We start from the raw sequence: 25,711 nt of genomic DNA, 5'->3' as shown, positions 1-25,711 counted from the left end.
AACTTGAAATACCTAATTATCTATCTATTGAGGGACTCCTATAGGGCGAGCTGGTTCTCCACAATTTTAGCTAAGCTTAACCAAATCGGAATTAATTTGGACGAATTACTAATGCTAGATGGAAAAAAACAGCATTCTATATAATTAAGCAACGGCTCTTAGACCATGAATACCAGAAAATATGTCCACTCAATCCGCCAGTATGTTCCCCTCTTAAAATGGCTTTGCTGACATTGCCTGGAAAGATACAGCAATATTTCCATACACTGGAGGAACCCCTCCAATGGAGAGCTTTTATGTTAGCTCGTTTTAACGCTTTCCCATCCAAGGTTCTTTATGGGAGATTTACAAAAACTCCCTTTAACAAGAGACTATGTCCATGTGGAATGGGCCAGCCAGATTCCTTACAACACATTATCCTAGATTGTCATTTACATAAGGAACCCCGCAAAAAAATATTATATTACCTTTAATTAGCAAATTGATGGCCCCTTACAGAACAACCATATGTCAATTCCTGCTGAATGACTTCATGCCTGAGGTTACGGTGAAGGTAGCAGAGTTTTTGGTGGAAGTGGTTAAGGTTAAGGTTCAATCCTGAATATTAATTGATTGTAATTTTTATGAAACACCTGTTATTTCTGATCTCATGACCATAACTATCTATGCCAATAAAGGTTATATGTATGTATGTATGTATGAATGTATGTATGTATGTAATACAGGATAAGTATAAAAGAGTAACCTGATATTTGGTGGGAAAGCCAAACTTGGATTCGGAGAAAAAGAAAAAAGAGAAGGATGAACAAAAAACCAACAAAAAGACTGACAGCTTCAAACATCCCCAGTGTTAAGACAATAGGTAGTAACAGCCTTACCTTAAACACTAATTCTCCTATCAATCCATTCCAGCTCCCATTCTCCAGGGGGCGTCCATATTTGTGATCTGGCGCTACATAAATTTCATATGTGAAGCCAAGGTACGTAGATAAAGATTCTAAGACATCAATCGAAAAGCCTTGGTATTTCTTTGGTTTCCCCAAAACATTTTCTGAAACCATCACGAATGGCTCTTCCTACACAGGAAAGAAAATAACACACACCTGGATTTGTAATATAAGGATTCATCACAGTCTGAATTGAATCTAAAGTCCTTAAAACAATGTTTTCTGCATTATGTGTTACCTTAGACTTTTCCCATCTGCCTTGGATTTGCTCTAAATGTTGGTCAATGCAAGTTTGCAATCCTAAACTATAATTTTGCTGCCATTTGGCAAAGGAACAGCTGCTGTATTCTGACAGGTAGAAAAATTTAAAGGCGCTCAGCATAAGTTCACAGAACAAGCATTCTCCGTCTTCAAAACTGAAATGATCACAGTATTTTATCAATTCCATATCAGCTGTGTAATGTGTCACGTGGCATAAGTTCTTGTACATTACAGTCTACTTCAAGAGGCACATAACTTGCTTTGTAAAGCACCGTCGAATCACAGCTGACCTATGGTGACTCTATAGGGTTTACAAGGCAAGAGGTGAACATAGGTGGTTTGCGATTGCCTGCTTCTGTGTAGCAAACATGGATTTCCATAGTGGTCTCCTAACCAAGTACTAATCAGGGCTGACACTGCTTAGCTACTGAGATCTGATGAGATTGGGATAGTCTGGATCATCTGGTCAGGGCAAGTTTCTAATACCAAGCTCAGATTCTATCATGTTCAAATTCTGGGTAAAACCATGCTAGATTCTATAACACAATTTAGACAAGGAGATTTAATATCAACACTTGAATAGCCACACCTATATGTTATCCATTAAATTAATCCCCTGAGGTAGTCACCCAATACTGTTTATTTTGAAAAATAGTTACTAAGAAATTGAAAGGGAGATAATTAAATCAAGCCTTTACTTTTTTCTCACTGATCGGACCAAAAAGGAATGTAAAAGATCTAAGATATGAAGCGGTTGAAAAAGCTGCCTGCTCATTAAATAAAAACAATTTGTGGATTCTTAGCACTGACCATTAAGATGTCAAATTTCCTATATAATAATAAATCTGAGCTGCTGGAATAAATATGGGCTCATGTTCTCTCTCTCTCTCACTCTCTCTCTCTCTCTCATGCACACACACACACACACACACACACACACACGATCCTGTAGTTTTTCCCTAAGTAAATTATACACAATGTTACAAATCAGTTTAGAAGGGGGGTATTTCAAGAGTTGGTAATTTTTGTATTAGGAAGGATTTATTCACATCACTTGTTGGGTTATTAGATAATAGTGGGTCATAATTCAGAATTTGCATTCAGTCAGTTAAAAAATGACTGCTAATTGCTCATTTGATTTACAAGATCGTTTACAGCCTACCAATTCTGCAGCTCGTTCTCAGCTTTTATTAAGCCATGTAAAAAGCTGAAAGGTGAAGAAGTTGGGAATGGCTTCCAGAAACCTGAGCAAAGAGCTTCTACTGATCCAAAACGTATGTAAGATATCACAATGGAATCTTCTCTGGTCTCAGGCTGATTCAACGTGTCATATTCCTGTACATGACAAGATGCAATCCTTTGTGGAAGCAAGACTCACATGAATCTTCAGCTGGTAACCTGAGGGATAGTATTATCCAGCTCTGGCCAATGAAGGGGACTGCAAAGAAATCAGCCATGAAAGCCTCCAGGTAGCAAGAACCCAAAGAAGATCAGGGGATAGTCCCAGGGTCTTGGTCAGGTTTGTCTGCTGGTCTGAACAGGATCAAGAAATAGTTCTTGTTTGCTGCAGACTGCCTTTCTCTTTGCTTTACTTAACTGGATTTAAGACACAAAAACCTTCAGGATACCCATAGCCTCACAGATGTCCACATGGCTAGAAAACCACGCTAAACCCTGATGTGCTGTTCATCTCTGAAAGGATATAGTCATGCGTATTTCAGAAGAAACGATGACAGCAGGCATTCTGATCCCATTGGCCATCATAAGCAGCAGGTTCATAGGATAAGTGAAAGCTGATTGTAGGGCTAGGCACCGAGGCCTCCTAGTTCTTTGTTTTGTTCTGGTACTATGTTGCATCCTTCCAGGCGTGTTCTCAGACAATTAATCTTAATGTTTAAGTCATTCATTCTGTAGTCCCGCTCAGACTTGAATAAATCTACACAGGAATAAATCTATGGAAAGGTCCTCACCCCATCTTGAAAACAAATCTAAAAGTAGCAGGAGATAACTTGCTAATGATTCTGTTTTCCGTGCTCAACACATGACACATGTTTGAATGTACTGCCATGGAACGGTCCCTGCATTTAGAAAATGTACTTTTTAGGAAACAGGCTCAGCCCTGTTTTCTATTAATGTGGTAGCTTTTTACAGGCAGAATGGGATTTTTTTTAGAGGGCATTCAATTATGCAACCAGAAGCAGCAGTATGAGAGTCCTGTGGCTTCATTCCCATACCTGGTAACATAAGGACAGCCAGACTGGCTCAGAGTAAATGGTCCATCTAGTCCAGCATCATATTTCTTACAGTGGCCATGATATGCTCCTAATAGGCATGTAAACATGGCATGGAGGCCAAAGCTACTATTGTCCCCCCCCCCCAGCATTGGTGTTAATGACTCTGAACAAGGAGGCTCTATTTAGTCATTGTGAACAAGTAGCTCTGTCCTCCATGAATTCGGCTAATCCCCTTATAAAGCCAACTAAATTAGTGGCCATCAGCACACCTTTTGGCAGTGAATCCCACAAGTTCATTACTCTTTCAGTGAACAAGTACTTTATCATGTCCATCTTAAATGTACTGCCCATCAACATGACCAGGTGCTAGGGTTGCCATCCTCCAGGTACTAGCTGGAGATCTCCCACTATTACAAGTGATCTCTAGCTGATAGAGATCAATACACCTGGAGAAAATGGTTGCTTTGGCAATTGGAGCCTATGGCATTGAAGTCCCTCTCAAACCCCACCCTCCTCAGGCTCCACCCCAAAAATCTCCAGGTATTTCCCAACCCGGAGCTGGCAACCCTACCAGGTGCCCATGACTTCTAGATATTATGGAAGAAGGAAAAACATATAAAAGGCCAGCACCAAGTAGGTGGGATCAATCAAGTGGGCGATTCACATGCAGTTGTAGAAAGGCTGGGAGCAGCTGAATCATCAATGGGTAAGGGTCGTTCCACTCCCATGGCACTAGTTACCACAGCAGCAACATGGGCAAGCCATGGAGAAACCATTTCTGCATGACAGCTGTAATATTTGAAAAGCTCTCAGGAAAAAGATTTGCCACTTGATTTTGTCAACTATACTGTCTTCACAACCTGCAAGCCTACAGAACATTTATTATTATTACTTAATTAATTAATTTATGCCCCACCTTTCTTCCCACTGGGGACCCAAAGCGGCTTACATCATTCACCTCTCTTACATTTTATTCTCACAACAACCTTGTCAGGTAGTTTAGGCTGAGAAAGTGGGACTGGCCCAAGGTCACCCGGCGAGCTTCCATGGTACCAGTGGAGATTCAAACCTGGGTCTCTCAGATACTCGTGCCATACTGCTACACCACACTGGTTCTCCACTGGTTTAGTCCCTGCTGAGTGAAGGATTTACTTCTCTGTCACATATGCAGACCAAATCAAAACCCAAGCACATTTTCGTTATTCTCCTGGAGATAAAAGGGCAATTATTTTATTTCTATCTCACAGGTTTGACAATTATCAGAATAAAAAGTGGTCAGAGCTGGATACGGCTAGCAAAATCATGCATGAAAGAAAGAGGATTGAGAGAGACAGCTGAGCAGTGAATTTTTCTAAGGCAATAGCAAACCAAAAGAATATTCTGACACTTCATTACTTGAGGGTATGAGTTCAGTTAGGGTAACATGAGATTGCTAAACAGTTGCACAAGCACTCTCATCAAATTATAGGGAATGTGAAGAAATGATTTCTGCTGATCTTCTTTTACTGGCACCCTGCTGAGGAACCACAGGAGTTACCACCCTCTCTTTCCCTGCCAGAAATATCTGGAGATTGGTGGTAGCAAAAAAATAAAAAATAAAAAAAAGCCCTCGAGGATGAGAGCTCTGTAGAAGCTGTTTAGAATAGAATAGGCATTTTCAAAAGGGTCCTTCAGCCATTAAGGAAAATGGCCAGTGTTTTCATCATGCCAAACCCCCGGAGGCAAAGCGGAACCCTGCGGTTCTTCATCAGGCTCTAATCTGACCTCTCCCCCACTAGGCTATCTCTACACATGAACACATGCTTTATAGTGTGTCAGATTACTGGTCTATCAAAGTCGGTATTGCCTACTCTGACTGGAAGCAGCTTTCTAGGGTCTCAGGTAGAGGTCTTTCATGTTGCCTATTATTTGATCACCCTGACCTGGATGGCTTATGCTAGCTTGATCTCTTCAGATCATGGAAGCCAAGCAGGGTTGGCTCTGGTGAGAACTTGGATGGAAGACTACCAAGGAAGTCCAGGGTTGCTACACAGAGGCAGGCAATGGAAAACCACCTCTGAATGTCCATTGCCTTGAAAACCCTCCAGAGCCACCATAAGTCATCTGTGACTTCACAGCATTTTCCACCACCACCATTACTGGATCCTTCAGGTGGAGATGCCAGGAATTCAACCTGAAACCCTCTGCATTCAAAGCAATTCTACCAATGAGCCACAGCTGCTTCTCCCCACTGAGCCACAATCCCTCTAGGTAAACCACTGCAAGCTGTTTACTGTAAACCAGTTTCCTCTAGCATAGCAATAGTGTGCAAAGCACAGGAGTTCCTTGACAGAAGAGGAGAGGTTAAACGGGAAGATACTTCACAACTTGCTCTCAGCTCATGTAAGGTGCAGTCTTACGATACATGTCTTTTCAATGTTAGAAGCGAGATGTGCATATGCAAACAAATGAAAAAGCAAAGAAGAAGAAGAGTTGGTTTTTATATGCCGACTTTCCCTACCACTTAAGGAACACTCAAACCAGCTTGCAATCACCTTCCTTTCCCCTCCCCACAACAGACACCCTGTGAGGTAGCTGAGGCTGAGAGAGCTCTAAGAGACCTGTGACTAGCCCAAGGTCACCCAGCTGGCTTTGTCTGTAGGAGTGGGGGGAAAATCCAGTTCACCAGATTAGCCTCCACTGCTCATGTGGAGGAGTGGGGAATCAAGCCTGGTTCTCCAGATCACTGCTCTAAACCACAGCTCCAAACCACTAAACCCCATGTGTTTGCATAAGTACCTCCCCGTAAAATTTGACAAGAATAGCTATGATCAAAATTATGGAAAGCTAGGGACACATCTTTGCAGTAACTACAATAGCCTTAAACTATTCTTTCTTCAATTCATGTTTGCTAACTCCTACAGTTTCAAAAGGCACCATGGCTTTTGGATGTAATTGTTGCGAAGGGAGCTTTGACTCTCAAAAGTTTATGCCCTGGAAATTTTTGTTGGTCTCTAAGGTGCTACTGGACTAAAATCTTGCTCTTGTACTGCAGACTAACACAGCTACCCAACTGAAGTTATTGTTGTGAAGGACAGTCTTCTTTTCTTGGTCCTTACGTGCTAGTAGACCCCATTTTTTATTGACTGGAAAAACCCACAGAATATTCTTCCCCTCTCCCCCCATTGGCAACTGCCTATCTGGCAGTGAAACCGACTGAGCTCCAGTTCTAATACCTTACCATCCCATCCAAAGCACCCATTACCTACTAGTCAGTGTGGCCATGGGATGAGGAATGGTATAGAATAGCCTGATCTCAACATATATCAGAAACTAAGCTGGGTTGGTACTTGGAAGGGAGACCTCCAAGGAAGACTCTTAAGAGGAAGGCAATGGCAAACCACCTCTGCTTAAAAAAACCCCACTAGGGGTTGTTATAAGTCAGCTGTGACTTGAAGGCTCTTTACACACACACACACACACAGGATTTTAACTATTGATAGGGTTGCCAGGTACCTCTTTGCCGCCAGCGGGAGGTTTTGGGGGTGAAGCCTGAGGAGGGTGGGGTTTGGGGAGGGAAGGGGCTTCAATGCCATCAAGTCCAATAACCAAAGCGACCGTTTTCTCCAGGTGAACTGATCTCTATTAGCTGGAGATCAGTTGTAATAGCAGGAGATCTCCAGCTAGTACCTGGAGGTTGGCAACCCTAACACACACACACACACACAGAGTGTTGCCATAACACATCAGGTGTTGCTGGAGCAGGATCCAACTTTTTCAAAATAACCCCCTCCTGCTTATTGTACAAACACTGAGTCCTCTCTTTAAAAATAATAATCTCACCTAACAGTTATTTTGTTGTGGGGGCTGACTTGGTTTAATAACGGAAGCATCTCCTAGAAAGATGACCAAAGTTAGATAAAAGAGCACAAGACAATATGTTGATTGGTGAGAAATGGAAATGGAAACCGCAGGGGTCCCGAGCACACAGGAAGGTTTGATCGGCAAAAACATGACCTTATACTCTGCCATCGAAAGAAGCGACAAGTTCAGGTAATTAAACTGCCTGTTAACATTCACCAAGCATATACAATGACCTCAGTGCCTACCCTTTATACTTTTATGATCATACAGGGATATGATATTTTAATATTGATACTTTAATCCTTTCAGCGGAACTCAGGAGAGGAATTTAGGTCTCATTTTCATTTCTGCTAGGAGAGACACAACATAAGTACAAAACATGAGAAGCTGGATAAGATCAAAGATGCAGCATCCTATTTCCTACATTTTCTCCAAGGGAATTGATCTTTGATGCTTGGAGATGGGTTGTAATTCCGAGAGATCTCCAGATGCTGCCTGGAGGTTGGTAATTCTTTGTCAGTTGCCTATTTCCTTCTCTCTAACAATCACAGACCGGGCTCATATACTCATATATAACACATATGCACACACTCTCTCTCTCTCTTTTGTTTGAACACAGGAGATAATGAAAAAGAAACAAAGAGGAACGCTATAGCCCTAATGCCCTGCTTTTGAAGTTTTCGGAGGTATCCAGCTAGCCACTGATGAAAATAGGGAGACAAGAGACTTGACACAAACTATGTGCAAGGCAGATTTCAGGGGTCTGAGCCACCCCCCCCAAACCAAGCAATTTATTAGAACCCTCATTTCACAAGCAAACTACACAGACCCATCCAAATCACCCCAAATTAACTCCTCCCCCAAAGCAAAATTTTAATCTCATTTGCTCCACTTCCAAAAGAAAGAAAAGATCACATTTTTGCCTTATTATTTCCCTGCCTAGCCAATGCACCTCAATATTCTCTATGGCTGGAAGATGACAAAGAATGCATGTACTAGAAGGGCCACCACTGTCCTTCTGATGTCACAACAGGCACATTCCCTTGGACTGCCTCCACCAGGAGCTTCCCTTCCACATTTCACTGCGCAAGCAGCTATTCAGCATTCTGCCCTCCTCTACAGGGGCAGGCAGAAGAGAAGCTTGTGAAACCTCATTATGCTCTGCGCTGGTACCTTGGCAACCGTTCCAAAAGGAGGCATTTGTTTTAAAAAACGTCTTTTAAAAATACCCCTGGCTATGCAAACTTGCATTAATTTTGAGGGTGTGTCCTCTCCGCCTTTCAAGTTCGCCAAGAGTTAGTGAGCTCTGAGAACTGAATGATGCCACTAGGCCCATCTTTTATTTCCTTGAGGATGACAAGAAATAGCTATTGCAGTATAGAGTATGTACTGAGGAGGGTCACAGAGTGTTTGCACACCATTTTTAAATGCAGGAGACAGTGGCAGGGCATAAGCCTAGAATGCAGAAAGTCTCCGGCCCAATCCCTGGTAGACCAAGTTAAAGGATTTGGGGTTGCAGGTCTGGAGAAGACATTTCTCTAACTGAGACTCTTAAGAAGAGTAGCTAATACAGAGAGAGATCAACCAATGGCCCAATGTTATTAAGGCAACTTTTAAAAATTTTACTTTATTTATAGCCCATCTTTCTCACAGAGACTTGAAGTGGATTATGGAAAACAATTCAGTTAGACAGCATAAGACATCCAGTAAACAATGCAGCAGTTAGAGTTGCCAACCGCTAGGTACTAGCTGGAGATCTCCTGCTATTATAACTAATCTCCAGCCGTTAGAGATCAGTTCACCTGGAGAATATGGCTGCTTTGGCAATTAGACTCTATGGCATTGAAGTCCCTTCCCTCCCCAAACCCCACCCTCCTCAGACTCCACCCCAAAACCTCCTGCCGGTGGTGAAGAGGGACCTGGCAACCCTATCCATGGGGTATAATTTGGGTTGCCAACCTCCAGGTACTAGCTGGAGATCTCCTGCTATTTCAACTGATCTCCAGCCGATAGAGATCAGTTCACCTGGAGAAAAAGGCAGCTTTGGCAATTTTGATTCAATGGCACTGAAGTCCCTCCCCTCCCCAAACCGCCGCCCTCATCAGGCTCCATCCCAAAAATCTCCTGCTGGTGGCAAAGAGGGACCTGGCAACCCTAGCAGTAGTACTGGCAGCAGAATTAGAAAATAATGCAAACAAATAATTGTCTAAGGGCCAATCAAGCTGTGATGGTGTCCCCACGTTGGACCTGAAGACGCCATCACTGTTTTATAGTCTACTATTGCACGGTGAGACCAGGTGCTTTTGTCACCCCTGTGGCTGTTTCAGCACATTAAAAACACCATGTGTGTGTGTGTGTGGGGGGGGAATAAGCACCTGGTTCCACCCACCTGCAGCCCTGAACAGGATCGGTCCGTCACAGTATTCACCCATGTTAGGCTCTAAAATGGTGTCATCTTCTCTGGGTCTGACCCTGTCTGACCCTATCACATCTAGTTTGGCCCTAAGGCACCTGCGAGTCTTGTCCATATGATAAAGGCATGTTCAGAGAACATTCCAGAAGTTTTCTGCCAAATGTCTTTGAAGACTAGTCAAAGCCCAGAGCCAGTTGTCCTCTGGAATCATAGCAGAATTTTCTTCTTCAAGCCATCTTTGAGAGAGTTTTTAAACCATCCTGAGGTATACTATTAGAGATTTGTGTTTTGATTATTGAAGATCAACCTATCCTACATTACAAAAGGCATGGTAATGCTGTCAATGGCTGTAGGTATTATGTTCTTGCTTGTATGCACAATAATCTCTTTTTGACTTGTCCAAGTCTTATAGAGCAATCCTGGGAACCACAGCGGATGGGGGTGGTGTGGCTGCAGTGCTGCCACTGCATAGGGTTGCCAACCTCCAGGTAGTAGCTGGAGCTTTCCTGCTATTACAACTGATCTCCAGCCGATAGAGATCAGTTCACCTGGAGAAAATGGCCGCTTTGGCAATTGGACTCTATGGCATTGAAGTCCCTCCCCTCCCCAAACCCCGCCCTTTTCAGGCTCCGCCCCAAAAATCTGCCGGTGGCAAAGAGGTACCTGGCAACCCTACTGCTGTACCTTCACAGAGGTTTCCCGGCTGCTTCAAGGGGGGAAAGGGGGTTTAAAAACAAAAAGGACCCTAAAATGGAGGGGGGGGAGGCAAATAGTGATGCTGTGCCTTCAAAAATGGTGGTGCAGCAACGTCGCTGCGTTAAGGGGCGTTCTCAGTGCAAACGGGGTTAGGAAGCTGCCTAATGGCAGCTCCGCCCCCCAGAACACCTGGGAGGTCACACTGGCGTCCGAAGGCCACGCTGCTGCCACAGTCCTGGGGGGGGGGGGGCGGGGGGAGCAGCGTAAGTGGCCCTACACCGGCTCCTAAGAGCACTCTCTCCCCCCTTCAGGATTGCACAAATGTAGACTCCCAAATGTAAACGTTAATCATTCTGGACTTTCCTCATCACAAGTTTTCAGAAAAAATCTTGAGGCACCACCACTTCATTTTCTTGATTGTTTTATTGACCACATTCCCATCGTTTACACTTGGGTGAAGAACAGCACAGCAGCTTGTTATTTTGAATTGAACAACAAAATGCATTACCTTGATGTTGAAATCAATGGCTAAAATTTAACTGAAACATTTAATATTCTCATTACGGAACCTTTCTCACTACCCACGGTATTACCCATGGTAAAAGAAAAGAAATCATTTAAAAGACCATTCCTGATTGGGTAATAAAATGTCTAAATGCTACAAAAAAAACACCAATATAACATTTCTGTTTTTTCTTATTCGTATTTACAGCCTGCCTTACTTGCATCATTGGGCTCAAGGCAGTGTACATTGGAGTTCTAATCTGGCACTGACCAGACCTTCTTAGCTTTAGCAAGTTAGTTGCACCGTGTGTCTTCAGGCCTTCTCCACCAACAGTTGGTCAGCAGAGGCCAGCAGAAAGCTGTGGACCGAGGCTACGGGCCAGCTGTCAGACAAGGTAAGGCCAGAACACGAGAATGATAAATGTCTCTGGCTTCTTTTTCCATTACCATCCAGGGAAGATCCGCTGGTTTCATCTTCAGCTCCTAATGAGTTTCCGACCTAATTCTGTCTGAACTTACTGTTGATGTTTTTCTTGGCTGCACTTGCCACTTTCTGAATCATTCTGCCAGTTCTGTCTGAAAGAGCTCAATGTCCTAAGGGTCATCATGGGGGACTCTGCCAAATGTAACAGTGTCCCTAAACATACTACAAAAGACTCCTTTCAAGAAACTTCTTGTGGGGATTTGGTGGTCGTAAAGAACTTTTCCTTCATACTCCTCCACTAAAGAAAGTAAGAAAACTTTCCCTGAGGCAGCTTGTTGAAGGCAAGACAGGCCAACGGTTCTTCAAGGGTCCTTGTCTTATCAGTAATATACAGTTCTCTTGCCCTGGGTACTATTGCTGCTGAGCCTTCCTCCTTCTCCTTTGGAAGGGAGTTAAGACCAGTTGGAGGGAAGGCGGCTTAGTATAGCCCTGGATGGTACCCATTCAGGGATAATGTCAACTTGACAATCCGTTCGGAAAAGGTGACTAGTGCGAATAAGGGTAATTTTAATTGATAACATTTTATCTGTATTTTTTTACAAATAGATTATTTTATCATGTAATGGGTTTTATTGATAAGATTTGTATCTTTCCTGGCTAATGCCGCAATAATAAATCTTATCTAATGTCAACTTGATGTGATGTTTGAATGCAGCCACAGTAAACATTAGATGCCAGCAAACAAACAATCAAAACTTTTTCTATAGGATGTTATCTGTTCCACATTTGTTTTTTAGAAAACCTTAACTGTCCTTTATTTAATTCTTTAAAGACCACTTATTTTTTTAAAGATATAACACAACAACAAAGTACAATTTCTTACAGAAATAAATGACACTTTTCCATAACAGTAAATACTGCATAAGGCACATTTCAGCAGTTTATCAAGTCCCAAGCCTTTTCTTCTATTCTGCTTTTCAATTTCCCCTTGGTATTTGGTTGATGTGCATTAAAAGAACTGGCTGTTGCTTGATGGCAACAATTTTAAAGTTTGAAACAACTGGAAAATATTTATTCCTAAAGCCTGGGAGTAGGGCTGTCGATTCGGTTCGGCCCAAACCAAAAAACAGCCGAATTTCCCCCGATTCAGCGTTTTTTAGTTCGGATGGAACCAAACTCTAAAAAGGCTGGAAACCGGGGAGCCGAATTCGGCAAGTTCGGGGTGTTCAGCGAATAAATTCGGCAAATTCGGGGTTCGGCACAGCAGCATAACCGTCAGTTAGTAAGCAGCATTCTCCTGCGGCCAATCGGTGGCCAAGCAGGGTCTTCTTCTGGCCAATCAGTCGCAATTGAGCACGTGAGCCCAGCTGCTGCGTGGCCCGGGGAGAGAAAGAGAGAGTATCTGTTTGTGTGAGAGAGAAATCCCCATGGGGGGGTGCGTGTGCACAATCACTCCTTTCCGTGGCTGCAGGGGGTGCATTTTTTGGGGTGCAGCCCCCAAACTTTCAGCGTAGCCTCATATGAGGCTTCTTGCAAGAACCCCCAAGTTTTGTAAAGATGGGATCAGGGGGTCCAGAGATATGGGTCCCCCCCTTTTCTCTATTGGGATGAATGGGATCAGCCGATCCTATGCATCTAGAGAGAGGCAAATCAAGGCAAAACCTCCTGTGCTTAAATGGAATCGTATTGGATTACCCAGTCCCTCCTGATGGAACAGAAGACATCCACAGTTTAAGACCCCTTTTGGGGCTTTAATCTATAATTTTTTCCGTGTGTATGTGGGGGGGGGGAGCAGAGTCTGTGGGGGGGCAGTTTCTGTGGGGAGGGGAAGCCAAAGGAGGCTTTCGCCCATTCTGCAAAGGGGTGTGTGACCGCTCACTTCTGTGGGAGTGTGTGTACTGCTTTTAAAGTTAAGTTTAAAGTTGAGTCTGTGCGGCGGCTAGCGAGTCTCTCTCCGCTGGGCACCCTTGGTGTCGAGCCTCCTCCTTGGTGTTTTTCGCTGTTTTTGCCTCTAGCCTGGGGTTGAGTGCAATGGGGCGGCTTGCGTGAGATCCCCTGCGTCTTGGATTTTTTCCCCATTTGGGGGGTGCACCGCGGCGCCGTATTGGTTGGAGAGGTGGGGGTAGTTCTGGTGAGACTTGCTTGAGTTTGGTGGGGTCGTTTGCATAAGGGGGGAGCATCCCTCCACCATGAGAAGAAGAAGCAGGGCAGAAAATACAACCTCTGGGGGTTTTTTTGCACGGTCTGTTTTGCTGCTCACTCAAAAATGTTTTTGCAAAATCTGACTTTCACAATACATTTTCACGGTCCAAGTCACCTGCTCCTTTTTTCCTTTTTGCTATAACTAGCCTAGTGCGCCTCTGTTCCTTTCCATGGTAGCTCGCGTGTTGCTTTGCATTGCAATGGTTAACACGGGAGGTTTTGCCTTGGATTTGCCGCTCTCTAGATGCATAGGATCTGCTGATCCCATTCATCCCAATAGGGAAAAGGGGGGAATCCATATCTCTGGATCCTTTGATCCCATCTTTACAAAACTTGGGGGTTCTTGCAAGAAGCATCATCTGAAGCTACGCTGAAAGTTTGGGGGCTGCACCCCCAAAAATGCACCCCTTGCAGCCACGGAAAAGTGCCAATGTGCTTTAAGTGGCTTTATTCCTGTCACTGTGGGCGATTTTTTTGGGGGGGCAGCCTCTTCCGGGCCCCATATCTCGGGACCCCCTGACCCAATCTTTACAAAACTTGGGGGTTCTTGCAAGAAGCGTCCCCTCAAGCTACCCTGAAAGTTTGAGACCTCTACCCCCAAAAATGCCCCCCCCCGGAGCCACAGAAAGGCGCGAGTACATTTTTAATGACTTTATTGGGCCAAATTTCCCCCCGAACTCGAACTAGATGCCGAATTTCACGGATCCAAATCGGGGGGAGTTCGGACTTCAGCATATCCCGAATTGAGACGGGCCGAATTCTGCCGAATCCGAACTATACTGAATTTTTTTTTTCAACAGCCCTACCTGGGAGTTATTTTTAAAACAGGGACTCATATGTGCACAAACAAATATTCAAACGCAAGCTTGTTTCACAGATTTTCCCCTGGAGAAAATCAGTTCCCCTGAGAGAAAATCAGTTCCCCTGAAGAAAATGGTGGCTTTGGAGGGTGGATTCTATGGCATTAAGCCCCACGCCCCTCCCCAAACCTCACTCTCTCAGGCTCAAACCCCAAATGCCCACAAATTTCCCAGCCTGAATTTGACAGCCTTATGGATGTGATCTCTTTGCCTGTGAACACAAGTCCCAGTGAAATGAAGAGGAAGAGATACCTCCTTCTGTGGTACAGCTATACTTAGGGTTGCCAGCTCAGGGTTAGGAAATGCTTGGAGATTTTGGAGATGGAGCCTCAGGAGGGTTGGGTTTGGGGAGGGGAGGGACCTCAGAAGGGTATAATGCCAAAGAGTGCATCCTCCAAAGTGGCCATTTTCTCCAGGGGAACTCATCTTGGTTGTCCAGAGATCAACAGTAATAGTGGGAGATCTCCACTAGCAACCTGGAGGATGTTCTGTACCGATTGAAGTTTCTGAATACTTTTCAAGAGCAGCCCGACATAGAATGCATTGCAGTAATCTAATCTAGATGTAACCAGCCCTGCACCAAAGTGGCCAGAACTTTTGTGCCCAGGAAACGTGGTGTAGTGGTTAAGAGTGGTGGTTTGGAGCGGTGGACTCTGGAGAACTGGGTTTGATTCCCCACTGTACATGAGGTTGTTGCTGCTGCTGCTGCTGCTGCCGCTACTACTACTACTACTACTGCTACATTTTAAATATAACCAGGACACATCCTGGCTTCAGGTCACAAGTTGCCAGGTTCAATCCACAGAATTCTGTGACTGATCAGAGCCTACTTTTTTCAACAACCTGTACAAAAGCCAAAAATGGTTTAAATTGCATCTAGCTCCTGCGCTGGAAGCAATTAGTTCTGTTTAGATATTGCATTACCTGAATGATTATTTTTTAGAAATGCCAACAGTTGCCAAACCCCTATTACTTACTGTGTGTTATCTGTTTTAAATTAAAAACGACTGCCTCCCAGGAATCTTGTGAAGCGTATTTCATATTTAGTGACAGCTTCCAATCCAAGGCCTGGTGTGACTTCAAAGAATAGCAAATAGCCAAGTGCTTCTGTCATGCATCAATCCTCAGGATGATTTTATTCATCCAGCAATAAAATGAGCCCATTTATCAGTGCCACTGTAAATTACCAGCATTTCAGAAGAGATTTTTCTTCATGGGGTTTGCTAGGAAACAGTTGTCCAGCTGCCTTTCCTTATGCAGAGGACGTGACCAAGACAAAAGTACAGAAAGCAGAGCATTCGGTTGCTTGGATATATCTGTCCTTTTCCAAGCCCAACTCTGTTATGTTGTTTTAAAAAGTATTTTTTTCTCCTGCAAAGCTTTGCGACCAAATCTCCCCAAACCAACAGTAAGCAGAGTTACGCCCTTCTAAATTAGAATAATAGAATCATAGAGCTGAAAGGGACTGCCAGGGTCATCTAGTCCAACCCCCTGCTCAATGCAGGAAATTCACAACTATCTCCCCCCCCACACCACCAGTGACACCTACTCCAAGCCCAGAAGATGCCCAAGATGCCCCTCCTCTCATGAGCTGCCTAAGGTCATAGAATCAGCCTTGCTGACAGATGTCCATCTAGCCTCTGCTTAAAAACCTCCAGGGAAGGAGAGCTTACCACCTCCCGAGGAAGCCTGTTCCACTGAGGAACCACTCTGTTAGAAAATTCTTCTTAAAGTCTAGACGGAAAGTAATGGGCTTAGAAGGGTGGAACTGTGCCTAGGAGTGCAGTGCAAATTTCACATTTAGCATGGTGTTGCCATGCACAAAAGTGCCATTATATTTCATCTATGTACAACATAAGGAAGAGACATGTGCCCACTCAGAGGAGCTTTCAGTTCAAACTCAGATAGAGGGAAAGGCAAGGATAACATGAGACAAATAGGACCAAATGGAGTTACACATACATGGGTTTCATTCAATATAAGCCCTTCTTAAAATGTCCTCATAGCTACCCTATGTGGTATGAGGTCTGAGAAACTGTGCCTGGCCACTTGTGAGGAATTACGATTTCTCATCCTTGCTGTTTTGATCAAGAAAGCCCTGTTTCGGTTTAGCATAGCTCTTGTGCAAATCAAAGCCATAATTCATTATTTTCATTGCCATTTCCTGTTCCCTTGTCCCAAATTGCCCCCATGTTAGCTGTGCATCATTAAATCAACATTAGATGGCCTTGTGTCCAATGATCTACAGACCTCAGAGAGCAGATCACTTGCCCCTCCCAGTGTGGCCTGCTCAGCCTCCCAAAATCTTATTCTTGGGGTCAGCAGGAGCTGAAGAATAGTGTAGGGGGGAAAGTTGGGGTCTGCAAGAATGGGATGAAATAGCCACCTCCTCTTCTGTGCCCTAAGTCTTTGGAACTGCAAGGTGGTGGTGGAATGTACCATCAAGTCACAGTTGACGTATGATGACCCTGTGGGCAGCTGTGTAGCAACCTTGGATTTCCTTGGTGGTCTCCCATCAAATGCTAACTACTGCTCAGCTTCTGAGAGCTGACAAGATTAGGCTAGCCTGGGCCATCCAGGTCAGGGCATCCCTATATGTACAAGTGACATATATTGCCATGTATATATTGTGTACAAAATGTTCAACATGCTTTCATAATACAATGAACTCTACAAAACCAGTACAGAAAGTTGGGGGAGCCAAACCCATTTACAAAAAAATAACCTAATGTGGTGGTGGTGGAAAGTACCATAAAGTCACAGCTGACTTACGTTAACCCCATAGGGTTTGCAAGGCAAGAGACATTCAGAGGTGGTTTGCCATTGCCTACCTCTCCATAGCAACCCTAGATTTATATGGGGTTCATCAATCAAAATACTAACTGCAGCAGACCCAGTTTAGCTTCCAAGGTTGGGATAGTTTGGGCCACTCAAGTCAGAGCTAAGCTAATGTAGAAAAAAAAAAAAAGGAACATCCTCTCATCCGTAAAAGTCGGCTACTGAGTTCAGACCAGTTCTTCTACTCTGCAGATGTCCAGAACTCACACTCAGTCTGCACCACCACACTTATGCCAAAGATGGCAGAAAAAAAGGAGAAAAAGAAGAGTTGGTTTTTATATGCTAACTTTCTTTACCACTTAAGGAAGACTCAAACCGGCTTACAATCACCTGCCCTTCCCCTCCCCACAACAGACACCCTATGAGGTAGGTGTGTGTGTGTTAAGTGCCGTCAAGTCGCTTCCGACTCATGGCGACCCTATGAATGAAAGTCTTCCAAAATGTCCTGTCTTTGACAGCCTTGCTCAGATCTTGCAAATTGAAGGCAGTGGCTTCCTTTATTGAGTCAATCCATCTCTTGTTGGGTCTTCCTCTTTTCCTGCTGCCCTCAACTTTTCCTAGCATGACTGTCTTTTCCAGTGACTCTTGTCGTCTCATGATGTGACCAAAATACCATAACCTCAGTTTAGTCATTTTAGCTTCTAGGGTCAGTTCAGGCTTGATTTGCTCTATAACCCACTGATTTGTTTTTTTGGCAGTCCACAGAATCCATGAGGTAGGTAGGGCTGAGAAAGTGTAACTAGCCCAAGGTCACCCAACTGACTTCATGTGGAGAAACAAATCCAGTTCACCAGATTAGCTTCCGCAGCTCATGTGGAGGAGTGGAATCAAACCAGGTTCTTCAGATCAGAGTCCACCGCTCCAAACCACTGCTCTTAACCACGACACCACACTGGCTCTCCAGCTTAGTGTAGGGATTGGGGCCTGGTTTGTAAAAGCAGGAAATGGACACAGGGCATGGACAGGAGGAGCTATATAGAGTAGGGCAGCTAAGAGATGTGACAGAAATTCTCCAGTTTATTGGTTCAAATAACTCAGGTTGCTTTGAAGGGGTTCTTTCTGGACAAGGTATAATACACAATTTTTCACATCTGTTTGAGACATACCACACTTGGGAATAAAATTTATGCCATTATGACATTGGTTTTATGCCTATTTTTGTTTTGTTTCTTGCCTTTTAAAAAAAATGCACCAACAGGTGGTTGATTCCCTGAACATATGTCTTAATGCTGTACTTTTAAGTTTTAACATTTTTGAGATGTGGTGCCAGTAGCCTGATATTGCCTGGTTTTGTTAGACTCTTGAGAACTCTAATAGCATTTTTAAATTAAACTTGTAATTTCTACGTCATAGGTTATTTTTCATAATATAACAAATATATTTTTATTTTCTTAATCAGATTTATAGTGACAGGCAGCCAAATATTTCATTTTAGAAATGAGATTTTGTAGTCTCTCATGATACTTTAGTGGCAATGACCAATGACATTCATTTACATACATTTGCATTGCAGGAAACACTTCTTTGGAACACAAACTGTCTTGTTGAGCTCTCATTGTACAATGAAAATTTCTCGGTAAAAGAGAAAGCTTCTATCCTGCCAGTCAGCTGCAAAACAGTTTAAAGTCACTGACAGTTATTACTGCTAACTAGAAGTTAGTCAGGTCATGTTGATCAATTGAAAACCTTTCGTGCCTGGCAGAGAAGTAAAGTTTGCTCAACTAGAAAGTTGCTGCTCACTGGCTTCATTTATTGAGGGAGGGAGGGAGGGAGGGAAATAGAGAGACAGAGATAGAATGGATGGATGGATGGATGGATGAATGAAATGGAAATATTCATTCTGCTAACAATGTGGAAAGGTCTCCTCACTACTACTACCATTACCATGCTATACTTATGAGCAAAGTTTTTGAAGAACTAGGAAAATAAAGGTGGAGGGCACTCAAGGATTAGAGGTTCCCAGGGGAAACTATATTTACCAATCTGGTGAGCAAGGTCCAAAGAAAGGTAGCTGTGTGGAGATGAGTAACGACCAGCGTTTCTCACAAAGAAAGCAAAGGAAAACTGTACATGCAAGTACAGGTCTCATGTTTTGGATCCAAGGAAAAACGCTCACAATTTGCCAGGGCAAACAGGGAGATATTTTTACCTCAAATAGGAGTTGGAGGTATGGTTTCACTACACCCGGTAATGTCTGGTAATAGTCTGTCATTGCCAGTAAACAAAAGATCTGATTATTGTCGAAGGCTTTTACGGTTAGAGTTCATTGGTTCTCGTAGGTTATCCGGGCTGTGTAACCGTGGTCTTGATATTTTCTTTCCTGACGTTTCGCCAGCAGCTGTGGCAGGCATCTTCAGAGGAGTAACACTGAAGGACAGTGTCTCTCAGTGTCAAGTGTGTAGGAAGAGTAATATATAGTCAGAAAGGGGTTGGGTTTGAGCTGAATCATTGTCCTGCAAAAAGTAACAAAGGTAATGTGCTAACCATTGTCCTGTAAGTATCAAGATAATGTGCTAATGAGAAATCAGCAGTGGCTGAACATGGACTGACACAAACAGGACACAGGGTCTTATTCCAAGACACTGAAAGACTGGACAATTCTACTAACTATTTTGTCAGATTGCACAGAGAAGCCATTGAAATTCATAAGCATCAGCACAACTTTAACAGAAAAGAAGAGAGTTTAAGAATGAATAAGGCTTGGATTCCTGTCTTGAAAACTTCCAGACTAACAAAGACTACAGTCAACAATAACCGTGCAGATTAGCTTTGGATTTCACACATTAACAGATCACTTCAGGATACAATGGTTCCATATTAATATACCACACCCTCATTAGCACATTATCTTGATACTTACAGGACAATGGTTAGCACATTACCTTTGTTACTTTTTGCAGGACAATGATTCAGCTCAAACCCAACCCCTTTCTGACTATATATTACTCTTCCTACACACTTGACACTGAGAGACACTGTCCTTCAGTGTTACTCCTCTGAAGATGCCGGCCACAGCTGCTGGCGAAACGTCAGGAAAGAAAATACCAAGACCACGGTTACACAGCCCGGATAACCTACGAGAACCAAAAGATCTGATTGTTCTTGATGAGTTTAGGAGTTTGGGTAAGAAAAGGTCAGAAGATGAGATAGACTGAAAATAATTCCAAGGTGCTTTGAGCTGAGTGCCCCTAAGTATTGGCTATAGACTTCCAGATGAGGGCAAGGTCCAGGAAACTATCAGTCAGCGGAAAGACAGGGTGAATTAGAGGGCTTTGTTCCTGGTAGAGTAGAACCTTGATGGGTTTATTTGTGTCCATTCCGATTCTCTGAATGGAATTCTGTCTCTGATGAGATTACTGAGGTGTTCCTTATCTGCTGCAGGAGAGTGCTAAACAAATGCTGGCTTTTGTCCTTTTGTTTCCAGGTTACACCTCGTGTCTCAAGGGGAAACAGGCAAACAAACCTGAACTTGCCCAGTGGGCTCTGTAGCTTGGCACACAAGATGGATGCCAGGAGACCCCATTTTGTCTCTTCCTGTACAGCAGTGTCCATCACTGCTCACTTACTCCAGTCCTGAACCCCTTGCCTGGTGTACCAGGCAAGCCTAGGGCTGTCAGGTTCCCACAACAAAATGACTGGTGCATTTGTGAAAAAGAATAGTAAGAACTCATTCTATGTTAACAGGGCCTTGGGGACCATACTTGGGTGGAAAGGTGGCATCAGAATGTTCTAAATAAAATAAATACCTATTAACTGTCAGGATTTATTTTCATGCTTCATTTCTCCTTTTTTACTTTCGACTCTGCACTTATATTTTGTCTTATGAAAAATATCTCCCCATCCAATTCAGTGCAGAGTTTGTATTTGTGTATGTACTAGGAGGACCCATGGCCATGTGCCAGAATTTATGATCTTGTTATATAGTAAGTGGAGGGAAATATCACAATATAATACAACCCAAAAAGGAGTGGGCAGGCCTCCAGGAAAAAAAGTGAAATGTCAGTAATGTGAACGCAGGAGAGATGGGGCTGACATTAACGTCTGAAAAATAATACCAATACTCGATAGCAAGATGGCCAGATGGTGCCCTGAAGGCCTGATGTGATCCCTGAAGCAATTTCATCTGGCCTCTGGTGGCCTCACTAAAAACAAATTCAAAGTGTAACTAGTAGAGATTCCAGCAGCAGTGTTTCATTTCTCTTCCAGATTTTTAAAAATGCCTAAGTGGACAAATCTGTATATAATTTGACCTAATGTGAACATATACATTTTCCATAATCATGAATCCCTTTCTGATTCTACTGTTACCCCTACTAATAATAATAATTCACATTAGCATTGGTATAGTGCTTTTAGTTTTCCAGAACATGTAATGTATATTACCACAGTGATTCTTACAAGCCTGAACTTTCCCTAGAAGCTAAAATGACTAGACTGAAGCTATCGTACTTTGGTCACATTATGAGAAGACAAGAGTCAATGGCGAAGATAATAGTGCTAGGCACTAAAAGTTGAAAGCAGCAGGAAAGGATGAAGGCCCAACATGAGATGGATTGACTCTATAAAAAAAGCCATGGCCCTCAGTTTGCAAGACCTGAGCAAGGCTGTTCAAGATAGGATGTTTTGGAGGACATGGATTCACAGGGTCACCATGAGTTGGACGCACACAATTCTTACAACAGCCCTGCAAGGTGAGTCAGTATTACTATCTATATTTGGCAGACGTGGGACTGAGGCTGAAAGATCATCACTCACTGTAAGCAGACCTGCAACTACAACAACAAGAAGTCTGCTTTATTCTCAGGCCTGTGCACTCCATCCCTTCTACCTTCATGAACCAAACTGAGATTAAGATTTCCTGCTTGAAGAAGTCTTCAATTAAACCATAATTGGTTGCAGCATCCTAGGTGGGTACTCAAACAGACTGTTTCTACCTGCAAACAAGAATTTTAAACCAGGATATAACCCTTGTTTCAGAACCCCAGTTTGTAAGTAAGAAACAAGCCACAACTTGTTTAAATGCCCCAGTTCAAATGTTACAACAAATGGCGATTAATTCTGAAAGTGGGAAGTCTTTGGTCTTGACTCTGTGCATAAGAAGAGGAAAAAATGTCCAGGTCTAAGGCTGTAATCCTCTACACATTTTCTTAGGAGTAAGCCCTTCTGAAGACAAAGGGACTTCTGAAATAACAAGGGCAGGGCTAGTGTAGTCATGCATAAGACTGCGCTGCGTAACCCTGCTGTTATGAACAGTCCAGAATTTTATTTGTTTGTACCATCTAAGAGCAGCCAGCAACTTGTCTACAGCTACACGATGAGGTTTTGTAACTACTGCATATAACACTATTGCTTAATATTTATTTAGCGTCCATTTAGAATAACACCAAGTGCTATACTGATCACCAAAGTGGCACAGTATCCGCCAAGTCTGCTTGCAATTGAAGGGTTTGTATTCAGTGTTTTTTTAAAGACTCATTTTGCTCAGTTTAACCAATCCCCGTAACCTATGAAACACTGATACATAACCTGAGTCAATTCCTCATCCATCTGCCAGCAGACAGACTCATGAGAAGCACCTACAGAGGACATGGTGCCTAATTCATTCACAAAGACAAGGCACCTCATTATACTTTTACTCCAGGTACTCTGTCCCTCTTCTCAGTTTTAGCATTCAAGTGACAAATGCAAAGGTCATGACAGATGGCCACTACGAAAGGAAAGGCAGATGACAAGGCCTGCCAAAGATGTAACAAGGATGGAGGACATTAATACAAGCAAATAGGTATGTATCCGTTACAATGTAAGGGGGCCTGCCAGAAAGGGCTAGAAACAGAGAATGGGTTTTCAACCTCTTTGATAGGGTTGCCAACCTCCAGGTACTAGCTGGAGATCTCCTGCTATTACAAATGATCTCCAGCCAATAGAGATCAGTTCACCTGGAGAAAATGGCCACATTGGCAATTGGTCCCTCCACTCCCCAAATCCTGCCCTCCTCAGGCTCCACCCCCAAAACCTCCCGCCGGTGGTGAAGAGGTACCTGGCAACCCTGCTCTTTGAGTACATTTCCAACATAAACCTCCCTTTGTGTGTGTAAATTGCTGTCAAGTCACAGCCAACTAATGGCAACCCAATAGGGTTTTCAAGGAATGAGACTAATAGAGGTTGTTTGCCATTGCCTTCCTCTGAATAATGGCCCTGTTATTCCTTGGTTGTCTCCCATCAAAGTACTAATCAGGGCCGACCCTGCTTAGCTTCTGAGATATGACCAGATTGGGATAACCTGGGCCATCCAGGTCAGGGCAAACCTCCTTTTATACTTGGCTTTCCCTCCAGTGGGGAACCAAGCAGCTTACACCATTCTCCTCACCTCCATTTTATCTTCCAAAAAACCCTGTAGGTTAGGCTGAGAGTATGTGACTGGCACAAGGTCACCCAGCAAGCTTCCATGTCAGAGTGGGGATTCAGGCCTGGGTCTCCCAGATCTTATTCCAACACACTAACCGCTACACCAAACCTTGTGATGTAATCAGTTGAACAGGAGAGGCAGCAGTGGTTCTTATTTCCTACTGCAATAACTGCACTATGAATTCACACTGTCAAATTGTTTGTGGGTCAGCAGCCAAAAAATGGCCCCAGTGATCCTCTTCGTAATATCTGAATAGTCAGATGTGGGTCCCAGATCTCACTAGCTTCCCCCAGGTTGCTCCCCAGACACCTGACTACATTCCAGCTTAGATCCAGTGACTCAAACATCATGCAACACTTTAGTCCTTTTCTGTTTGCCTGTGTGTGTGTTAAGTGCCATCAAGTCACTTCTGACTCATGGCAACCCTATGAATCAATGTTGTCCAATATGTCTTATCTTTGCTGAGGTCTTGCAAATTGAGGGCTGTGGCTTCATTTATAGAGTCAATCCATCTCTTGCTGGGTCTTCCTCTTTTCCTGCTGCCTTCAACTTTTGCTAGCATGATTGTCTTTTCCAGTGACTCTTGTCTTCTCATAATGTGACCAAAGTACAATAGCCTCAGTTTAGTCATTTTAGCTGCGAGGGTCAGTTCAGGCTTGATTTGATCTATAACCCACTGCTTGCCTACACATATGTACTGAAAACACAAATAATTGGATCTTCCTTCTTGCTTAGTATGAGAAATGACAGGATAAGGCTCCATGCTCTATGCCAAATTCTTATCATCATTTTAAACTGAGAATTGCCAGAGGTCTTTAACAAGAGCATAAAGTGATAAGTGAAGAACACTGTAAACCTAAGCCAGAACTCTCTCTGCAGGGTTAGCTATCTACCTCTGCCTGTCCATTATGTAACTCCCCAAGGGAGTACAGTTAAACGTGAAATAAACTCAGAAGAAGAAGAACAACAACAAGAAGAGTTGGGTTTTATATACCGACTTTCTCTACCACTTAAGGGAGACTCACACCGGCTTATAATCACCTTCCCTCCCCCTTCCCACAGTAAATGTTACCCATTTTTGAAAGGCAGTTGCCATACTATATACTGACTCACACAGCCCTGATTTGCCATCCTTTGTGGGAAGAAAGGCTCAGTGTATATATTTACCCATCATCATAATTATCCATCATGACAAGAGAGAATTTCGAGCCAAAGAAAGTATTCCAGCAAGCTAAAATTAGTACTAAGAATCCATCATCATAGGGTTCTTTTTGAGAAGTTAAAATGATGACTTGTTCAGTTATTATTCCTGGGTTTTTAAAAAAGAGGCTGTATCCCACACAATGTTAATGCAATAAGTAATGCGTACTCATGAAGCTGACCCTTGAGGCTTTGTTGGTCTGAGTCCCAAATGTGTAAAGACCTCAGAACTAATAGAAGAGCTGTACAACCACGATATACAGTCAACTTATGGTGCCAACCTAAGCAGAATTACACCCTTCTAAGCCAATTCACTTAGAAGGGTCAATGGGATGAAAAGGGCATAACTCTGCTTAGGATGGCACTATAAATCTTGTGGACACACAAATAGGAGCCCACACACTAAAAGGATCACCACTCTAAATTTGCCCCTCTTTTTTTCCAGTATACATATCACCATCAGGTGAATGTAGTACACTGATAGAGTCATCTTTCTTGTTTTATAGGAATAACACCACTGCTCTACTAATATGGGCCACTGAGGCAGCACAGAAGGCTATTCTGCACTGAGGAAGATACAAAACTATCTCATTCTTGACAAAATGACTGATGCCATAATTGTCGAAGTGTTGCTAGGTCTTCATCTAGAGATGGTTCTGATCTTTCCCAAGGCAGAAAGACAAGATACAGCGATGGTTACATCTACCTTTCTCCTCCTGAAGGTCATCAATCTATAGTTTTTCTGTCATGTAGGCAAATGTCAGTGGGAAATTAGTTTCAGAGGGTAGCCATGTTGGTCTGCAGGAGAAGAGCTATGTTTGAGTCCAGTTGGTTAGAGACCAACAAGATTTTTAGGGTATAAGCTTTTGAGGATCAGAGCTCT

The 25,711-nt window shown here is 43.3% G+C and overlaps 1 protein-coding gene across 3 annotated transcripts in view; it reads right to left on the bottom strand.

Moving 5' to 3' along the window:
• GRID2 (glutamate ionotropic receptor delta type subunit 2) overlaps positions 1 to 25,711 on the bottom strand; it is a 984,243-nt gene that overhangs the window by 212,268 nt on the left and 746,264 nt on the right. For all 3 annotated transcript variants that reach the window (XM_056855266.1, XM_056855267.1, XM_056855268.1), the window contains exon 10: positions 879 to 1,076. In XM_056855266.1, coding sequence (XP_056711244.1) covers positions 879 to 1,076 — 198 coding nt within the window. The remainder of the gene's footprint in view (positions 1 to 878; positions 1,077 to 25,711) is intronic.

The sequence above is a fragment of the Euleptes europaea genome, chromosome 9 (genome assembly GCF_029931775.1).
Source record: "Euleptes europaea isolate rEulEur1 chromosome 9, rEulEur1.hap1, whole genome shotgun sequence".
Lineage (NCBI taxonomy): Eukaryota > Metazoa > Chordata > Lepidosauria > Squamata > Sphaerodactylidae > Euleptes > Euleptes europaea.
The sequence above is the reverse complement of the archived record's forward strand: the minus strand, read 5'-3'. Positions and strand labels throughout refer to the sequence as shown.